Source organism: Cetorhinus maximus, chromosome 20 (assembly GCF_964194155.1).
Source record: "Cetorhinus maximus chromosome 20, sCetMax3.hap1.1, whole genome shotgun sequence".
Taxonomy (NCBI): domain Eukaryota; kingdom Metazoa; phylum Chordata; class Chondrichthyes; order Lamniformes; family Cetorhinidae; genus Cetorhinus; species Cetorhinus maximus.
Genome location: NC_135898.1, coordinates 1,648,885 through 1,658,065, shown reverse-complemented (window position 1 = coordinate 1,658,065; position 9,181 = coordinate 1,648,885). Strand labels below are relative to the sequence as shown.

At 51.3% G+C, this 9,181-nt stretch overlaps 1 protein-coding gene across 1 annotated transcript in view; it reads left to right on the top strand.

Moving 5' to 3' along the window:
* The window catches only part of pdlim2 (PDZ and LIM domain 2 (mystique)), a 17,355-nt gene extending 8,670 nt beyond the window's left edge, over window positions 1–8,685 (top strand). Inside the window, exons 2-7 of the mRNA XM_078565364.1 lie at window positions 2,426–2,577; window positions 4,044–4,116; window positions 4,390–4,547; window positions 5,089–5,240; window positions 5,380–5,476; window positions 8,414–8,685. Of these exons, the coding sequence (XP_078421490.1) occupies window positions 2,426–2,577; window positions 4,044–4,116; window positions 4,390–4,547; window positions 5,089–5,240; window positions 5,380–5,476; window positions 8,414–8,582 (801 nt within the window). The 3' untranslated portion in view covers window positions 8,583–8,685. The remainder of the gene's footprint in view (window positions 1–2,425; window positions 2,578–4,043; window positions 4,117–4,389; window positions 4,548–5,088; window positions 5,241–5,379; window positions 5,477–8,413) is intronic.
* Window positions 8,686–9,181: the final 496 nt, after the last annotated feature.

Below are 9,181 nucleotides of genomic sequence, written 5' to 3'. Positions count from 1 at the left end.
CCGCTCACCCCTGCTTGTTCTTGATCAGTTAGTTCCACGGTGTTTGCCTCTGAGATCAGCCTTGGATGTGAAAAGGCTATTTCCTCACGAATTATGTTTGACAAAATATTGAACTCCTGCCTTCCTTAAATACTAATGGCCAATCCATCTCCGATGGTGACTGAGCTCTTCAGCTAATCCAGGATGTTCTAGTTAGTAACCTTAGTGTCACAAAATTGTTGTGTCAACAAGCACCGTAAAATTAATTCAAGATTCTTCCTGCCTCTGTGTGTAGATGTGCTCAGTTTGGATGGGGGGACGGGGGGTAACTGGACAGTAGTGAGCAAGGAGAAAGCCTTACCCTCTGCCAGGTGAGTGGAGAGTGGATTCCTGTCAGGTTGAATGTAAACGCTGATGGTCTTCATTTGATTTTTTTCTGCTAAGACTCTGGTCTTCCCAGGTCTGCGGTTGTTCTCAGGAGCCTGAGCTAGTCAGGCTCAGGGTTTCGGAGCGTCAGTACTGAGGGAGTGCTGCACTGTCGGAGGGTCAGTACTGAGGGAGTGCTGCACTGTCAGAGGGTCAGTACTGAGGGAGTGCTGCACTGTCACAGGGTCAGTACTGAGGGAGTGCTGCACTGTCAGAGGGTCAGTACTGAGGGAGTGCTGCACTGTCAGAGGGTCAGTACTGAGGGAGTGCTGCACTGTCAGAGGGTCAGTACTGAGGGAGTGCTGCACTGTCACAGGGTCAGTACTGAGGGAGTGCTGCACTGTCAGAGGGTCAGTACTGAGGGAGTGCTGCACTGTCACAGGGTCAGTACTGAGGGAGTGCTGCACTGTCAGAGGGTCAGTACTGAGGGAGTGCTGCACTGTCAGAGGGTCAGTACTGAGGGAGTGCTGCACTGTTACAGGGTCAGTACTGAGGGAGTGCTGCACTGTCAGAGGGTCAGTACTGAGGGAGTGCTGCACTGTCAGAGGGTCAGTACTGAGGGAGTGCTGCACTGTCAGAGGGTCAGTACTGAGGGAGTGCTGCACTGTCACAGGGTCAGTACTGAGGGAGTGCTGCACTGTCAGAGGGTCAGTACTGAGGGAGTGCTGCACTGTCAGAGGGTCAGTACTGAGGGAGTGCTGCACTGTTACAGGGTCAGTACTGAGGGAGTGCTGCACTGTCAGAGGGTCAGTACTGAGGGAGTGCTGCACTGTCACAGGGTCAGTACTGAGGGAGTGCTGCACTGTCACAGGGTCAGTACTGAGGGAGTGCTGCACTGTCAGAGGGTCAGTACTGAGGGAGTGCTGCACTGTCACAGGGTCAGTACTGAGGGAGTGCTGCACTGTCACAGGGTCAGTACTGAGGGAGTGCTGCACTGTCACAGGGTCAGTACTGAGGGAGTGCTGCACTGTCAGAGGATCAGTACTGAGGGAGTGCTGTATTGTCGGAGAGTCAGTACTGAGGGAGTGCTGCACTGTCAGAGGGTCAGTACTGAGGGAGTGCTGCACTGTCGGAGGGTCAGTACTGAGGGAGTGCTGCACTGTCGGAGGGTCAGTACTGAGGGAGTGCTGCACTGTCAGAGAATCAGTACTGAGGGAGTGCTGCACTGTCGGAGGGTCAGTACTGAGGGAGTGCTGCACTGTCGGAGGGTCAGTACTGAGGGAGTGCTGCACTGTCAGAGGGTCAGTACTGAAGGAGTGCTGCACTGTCAGAGGGTCAGCACTGAGGGAGTGCCGCACTGTCGGAGGGTCAGTACTGAGGCAGTGCAGTATTGTTGGAGGGTCAGTACTGAGGGAGTGCTGCACTGTTGGAGGGTCAGTATTGAGGGAGTGCTGTGTTGTTGGAGGGTCGGTACTGAGGGAGTGCTGTATTGTTGGAGGGTCAGTACTGAGGGAGTGCTGCACTGTCGGAGAATCAGTACTGAGGGAGTGCTGCACTGTCAGAGGGTCAGTACTGAGGGAGTGCTGCACTGTCAGAAGGTCAATACTGAGGGAGTGCAGCACTGTCAGAGGGTCAGTGCTGAGGGAGTGCTGCACTGTCAGAGGGTCAATACTGAGGGAGTGCTGCACTGTCAGAGGATCAGTGCTGAGGGAGCGTCGCACTGTCGGAGAGTCAGCTTTTCAATGAGATATTTAACCACGACCCCCTCTGTCTGCAGAAGATCCCATAGCCTCTGTTTGAAGAAGAGCAGAGATCTTATCCCCAGTGCCTTGGAGTCAATATTCAGCCCTTAAATAACAGTGATTGAAACAGATAAACTGCTCATGACTGTTTTTGGGAGCTTGCTGTGTGCAAATTGACTGTCATATTTCCCATATGATAGCACTGAATAGACTTGAAAAGTTCTTCCTTGGCTCTGGATTGGATATCCGATGATGGTGAAAGGCTATTTTGAAATGCCCAGGGCCTGGGGGAGAGACTTGCTTAGGGACTAGTGACTAATTTTTCCTTTTTTTCACAGGCTGTCCTTCACCCGAGCCGGGATGAGAATAAGAATATCGTGGAGAGACCATTGAGTTTGAGCAGCAGCCCAGGTTCCCTTAGCCAGACACCACTCAGATCCCTCTCTCCAGCACCTGATCCTAAATCCACCTCTCCAAGTTCAGGCAGGAGGTAAGTCTGCTTGCGCTTGCATTCAAAGCTGTATGTCAACAAGAAAATGGTCAATACCTGTCCTGACTCCAACCTGGGAGATGGTTTCAACCTGCAGGGGAGATTGATTATTTTTTCATGTGACTGTTCTCTCTTGATCTTTGCTTTTCCAGGTTGGTTTGGGGCTCTTTGACTTGCAAGGGTTGAGGAGAGTGGGTTGCTGGAGATGCAGAGACTGGCACTGGTACTGACAGACACTCCAAATCCAAGCCCCAGTGGCTGTGAAGACAGAACTATTCCCACCACCCCCCCCCGCCCCCCAACCCCCCTCCAACGAGAACTGGGAAAAGGGCCAAAAGTTTCACCTTGCAATTTCCTTCTCTCACCCCCACCCCCAGAATTTTCGACCAGGATTTCTGGAAGATCTGTGGTTCAAATTGGATAACAGAAGTCTCCATTTTAATTAGAGAGGTATTGTTTCCAGTGCTGTAGGAGTGCTAGTTAAGCAGTGGAGCAAGGTGTCTGCACTCGTTCAGTTCTGGGCTACCATCACCTCATCAGTGGCGGCCCAGGCTTCAACTCTGCTATTCCATTCCTCAACTTCTCCAGCTTTCTACCTCACTCAGTTTGATCCTTAAAGCTTTTGGCCATGTCCTGATACTGCCTCGTGTGGCTCTGTGCCTAATTTAGTTTGATAAAAGTTCCTGTGAATCACCTTTGAGATGTTTTACTGGGTCACATGCGGTATATGAACTCGGGGTGTGAGTGATTGTACTATTTAGTTAGCGATTCAGAAGGTGACGGTGTCAAGGGTCCCAAAGTGAAGCCCAATCTTTCCAATTAGCCAATCAGGTTGCTTGTTCATAATGAATTCCCTTTGGAAGCCCATTCAGTCTCCTGCCAATCCATGAATGCAACTTCAAACCTGGGCTCCTTGAAGTAACCCCGCACTTGTATAAACCAAGCTGGTACGTATGCACCAATATCTCCACTAGGGGCAAACAATCTAGCTTTGGGATTACACCAGAGATAGGACCATCATATTGTCAAAGCATAGACAGCAGGCTAAGACTCCAAGTCAGATTTATCCAAAGGCAAAATTATACAGCGGCAGAAATAGATCAGAGTCAATACAGCCCTTCATTTTCACTTGGTTGGAAGTAAGCAACTAACAGATACCTTTTTGATAGGATATTTTATTCATGTATCACATGATTGACTTATTAAACCAACCACCCAAACCGAAGTTGGAATGACTATTCAGGCAGGCAGATTCCCCATCCACCTCTTCCCTGGCACTAATCCCATCTCCTGTTCACATGGAGGGGGTGCTATGTTAACATTGGCCTGAAGATGCCATTTTAGGTTGAGGGAGGGGCGGTGGGGTCCTTGGTAAAGACCCTAAACCAGCAACATCTGCTCTCTCAGGCTCACCATGGCAACTGTCAATTGCAAATTTCAGTTACATGAACTCTGGTTGGTTCCAGGTCTATATCCCCAGTTTGGAGACCACGAGAGGAGAAGGAGGAGAGCCCATATCGGGGTAACATAGTGCCGAAGGTGAGTGGTCATTGTGGACGGGACATTGGCCTGAGCAGGGATGTGAGTAGGGAGGAGGAGGAGAGACTGGAAGAATGGGTGTGAATAGGAGGAGGAGTAAACTTGCATCCTCTCATTCTCTCGCTCTCACTCTCTCTCCGGAAGCTGGGTCATGTAGAGGTGGCAGACATGATTGGCCCCTCTCGGTGTCCCAGTGAGAGCCTGAATGACCTTCTCCTCTCCTGTGGGTTTGGGGTTTGCTTTCTGACTCTCCCCTCCCTGTTTGTTTTTCAGGGATTCCAAGTGGGAATCGGGGGCTGCAGCAGCCTCTCGCCTATCCCCAGTTCCCACCCGGTGCCCAGGGTGAGCCACTCAGCAAACTCCAGTCCTTCGGAGGTGAGGGACCACCGTGAAGAATTGCAGTCACCCGACTCTGTTTCTTCGAGTAAAGGGTAGGTGCCAATGTTCCCTGAGCTGTCTCTCAGCAAGTACAAGAAGGACTTGCATTTCTATAGCACCTTTTACCACCTCAGGACATGACAAAATGCTGCACAGCCAATGAAATATCTTTGACGTATGGCCAGTGATGTAAAGTAGGAAACTTGGTGGCAAATTTGCAGACAGCAAGATCCCAGTATTGTCAATGAGGGAACAGGACAGGACTGATAGGGTAAGGCAAGAGCCCATGGGGATCGTTGGTGTAGTATAAGGGTCTGGCACACACAGGGTTAATATGGGACTGAGTACAGCAGCCCCACACAGTGATGTAAGTGAGCACAAGAGCTGTAGCCAGGGTCAGTCGAATTGATAATGTCCCTGGGAAATACCTGCGGATGTTTTATTACATGAACGATATGATTTAACTGCAAGTTGCAGATTTTGATGGAAGTTGTTCCCCCTTTTCCTGCTAACCCTGGCAGCAGTTTCTGGGGCCCCTCATTCAGTCTCCTGGCTCTGCTGGTGTATCTTGATCCGTTTCCTATGTGTCCTCAGACTCCGAGCCCCGGATCATCGCCCCTTGAATAGAATCGACAAGGACTCCGAGGTTTACAAGATGATCCAGGAGAATCGAGCCGCGAAAGAGCCGCCGAGACAATCAAACCGGTTTCGCCAGCTCCAGGAGGCCCTGGATGCAGATCAGGATGGTGAGGGGAGGGTTGGGGAATTTGGGGATGTTTGAGGAGGGTAGGGAGACACTGCGGGGGTGGGGGAGAAGGTGGCTCGGCAGTAGAGGGAGAGGAGCTGGATTCTGTGTGATTGACTGTCTGGTCTCCTTCCGCCTAGGAGCTGCAGTTCAATTCCCAGGGAGATTCTCTCCCTCGGCCCCAGTCTCAGGAATATCCAAGTATCACGTGTGCGAGAAATGCGGCTCCAGCATCGTGTGAGTACAAACAGTGCGGGCTGATGGATTTTAATCCATTCAAACTGACCAAGGTGCAAGAGGCAGGAAGTGGGGAAGGTGACTCAATGATCAGGGAGAGTGATTGGTCATTCTGAACAGGGACCACACACTCCCCATTCCAGACTTTACTGACTTCGACAGCATATCACCAGAATGTCACCCTGTATCAATCCCAAACTAATCCCACTGTTCCACTCTCTCCCCATAGCCCTGGATCAATCCCCAAACTCATCCCACTGTCCCACTCTCTCCCCATAGCCCTGTATCAATCCCCAAACTAATCCCACTGCCCCACTCTCTCCCCATAGCCCTGTATCAATCCCAAACTAATCCCACTGCCCCACTCTCTCCCCATAGCCCTGTATCAATCCCCAAACTAATCCCACTGCCCCACTCTCTCTCCATAGCCCTGGATCAATCCCAAACTAATCCCACTGCCCCACTCTCTCCCCATAGCCCTGGATCAATCCCAAACTAATCCCACTGTCCCACTCTCTCCCCATAGCCCTGTATCAATCCCCAAACTAATCCCACTGCCCCACTCTCTCCCCATAGCCCTGGATCAATCCCCAAACTAATCCCACTGCCCCACTCTCTCCCCATAGCCCTGGATCAATCCCAAACTAATCCCACTGCCCCACTCTCTCCCCATAGCCCTGTATCAGTCCCAAACTAATCCCACTGCCCCATTCTCTCCCCATAGCCCTGTATCAATCCCCAAACTAATCCCACTGCCCAACTCTCTCCCCATAGCCCTGTATCAATCCCCAAACTAATCCCACTGCCCCACTCTCTCCCCATAGCCCTGTATCAATCCCAAACTAATCCCACTGCCCCGCCCTCTCTCCCCATAGCCCTGGATCAATCCCCAAACTAATCCCACTCTCTCCCCATAGCCCTGGATCAATCCCAAACTAATCCCACTGCCCCACTCTCTCCCCATAGCCCTGTATCAGTCCCAAACTAATCCCACTGCCCCACTCTCTCCCCATAGCCCTGTATCAATCCCCAAACTAATCCCACTGCCCAACTCTCTCCCCATAGCCCTGTATCAATCCCCAAACTAATCCCACTGCCCCACTCTCTCCCCATAGCCCTGTATCAATCCCAAACTAATCCCACTGCCCCGCCCTCTCTCCCCATAGCCCTGTATCAATCCCCAAACTAATCCCACTGCCCCGCTCTCGCCCCATAGCCCTGTATCAATCCCAAACTAATCTCACTGCCCCACTCTCTCCCCATAGCCCTGTATCAATCCCAAACTAATCTCACTGCCCCACTCTCTCCCCATAGCCCTGTATCAATCCCCAAACTAATCCCACTGCCCCACTCTCTCCCCATAGCCCTGTATCAATCCCCAAACTAATCCCACTGCCCCACTCTCTCCCCATCGCCCTGTATCAATCCCCAAACTAATCCCACTGCCCCACTCTCTCCCCATAGCCCTGTATCAATCCCAAACTAATCCCACTGCCCCACTCTCTCCCCATAGCCCTGTATCAATCCCCAAACTAATCCCACTGCCCCACTCTCTCCCCATAGTCCTGTATCAATCCCAAACTAATCCCACCGCTCCACTCTCTCTCCATAGCCCTGTATCAATCCCAAACTAATCCCACTGCCCCACTCTCTCCCCATAGCCCTGTATCAATCCCAAACTAATCCCACTGCCCCACTCTCTCCCCATAGCCCTGTATCAATCCCCAAACTAATCCCACCGCTCCACTCTCTCCCCATAGCCCTGTATCAATCCCCAACTAATCCCACTGCCCCGCCCTCTCTCCTCATAGCCCTGTATCAATCCCAAACTAATCCCACTGTCCCACTCTCTCCCCATAGCCCTGTATCAATCCCCAAACTAATCCCATTGCCCCGCTCTCTCCCAATAGCCCTGGATCAATCCCCAAACTAATCCCACTGCCCCACTCTCTCTCCATAGCCCTGTATCAATCCCAAACTAATCCCACTGCCCCACTCTCTCCCCATAGCCCTGTATCAATCCCAAACTAATCCCACTGCCCCACTCTTTCCCCATAGCCCTGTATCAATCCCCAAACTAATCCCACTGCCCCACTCTCTCCCCATAGTCCTGTATCAATCCCAAACTAATCCCACTGCCCCGCTCTCTCCCCATAGCCCTGTATCAATCCCCAACTAATCCCACTGCCCCGCCCTCTCTCCTCATAGCCCTGTATCAATCCCAAACTAATCCCACTGTCCCACTCTCTCCCCATAGCCCTGTATCAATCCCCAAACTAATCCCATTGCCCCGCTCTCTCCCAATAGCCCTGGATCAATCCCCAAACTAATCCCACTGCCCCACTCTCTCCCATAGCCCTGTATCAATCCCCAAACTAATCCCACTGCCCCACTCTCTCTCCATAGCCCTGTATCAATCACCAAACTAATCCCACTGCCCCACTCTCTCTCCATAGCCCTGTATCAATCCCAAACTAATCCCACTGCCCCACTCTCTCCCCATAGCCTTGTATCAATACCAAACTAATCCCACTGCCCCACTCTCTCCCCATCGCCCTGTATCAATCCCCAAACTAATCCCACTGTCCCACTCTCTCCCCATAGCCCTGTATCAATCCCAAACTAATCCCACTGTCCCACTCTCTCCCATAGCCCTGTATCAATCCCCAAACTAATCCCACTGTCCCACTCTCTCCCCATAGCCCTGTATCAATCCCAAACTAATCCCGCTATCCCTGTCTCTCTCTCTCTCTCTCTCTCTCTCTAGTTCTGTACCAATCCAATTTAATTCCAACCTGTGGGGAGGGTTTCCCTGCTTGATGTGGAGTTGTGGCGGATGGGTGTATTACTGAGTTACTGTGACAGAGTGTGTGATAAGGGATGGCTTTGTCAGTTTGGGATTGCTGTTATTCACCTGTTCTTTGTGTTGTGACACAGGACTGAGGCAGTGAAGATTCGGGATGGTTGTTACCGGCACCACAATTGCTACACTTGCACTGACTGTGGCCTGAACCTTGGCATGAGGGGTCACTTCTGGTTCAGGGATAAGATGTACTGTGAGAAACATGCACAGCAGCACTTCCAGGCTGCGGAGGGCAGCTTGTGACCTGGGCACTGTTTAACTATCAGTCTGACCTTTGACACACTTCCAATGACCACCGAAAACCCCTTTGTAAAATATCAGATGATTTAATAAAGGAATTATGGCAGTTTGTGGATAATTCTCTGACCTCTTGGCATCGAGACAGGGTGAGGCCTGTGTGTTGCCTGAATCCTCAGCCTGGATTTGAGGGGTACTTTGTATTTGTTGGAAAAAGCAGTCTTTACTTTCAGAATGTGAACATTCTCACCATTCATTCCTTACCTGACCAGAGGGGCCTTTGCAAATGTCAGAAACGAGGCCACTGATTGCACACAGCAAGATCCCACAAACAAGAATATGACAATGACTGGAAAATCTGTTCAAGTGATCAGGTGGTTAGAGAGAGCCCCAATGCTCCTCCAATACTCAGTGTGGGATCCTGAGGCAGATGTGGCTTTTGTTTAATGTTTTATCCAGAATATGGCCCCTCCCACAGCGCGGTACACCCTTGGTGTTGTCGTGGGAGTGCTGGCCTCAGTCAAATATTAAAGCCTCAAGAGTGGATCTTGAACCCAGGACTATCTGATCCAGGTGAGAGTACCACCCATTGAACCATGGCTGGG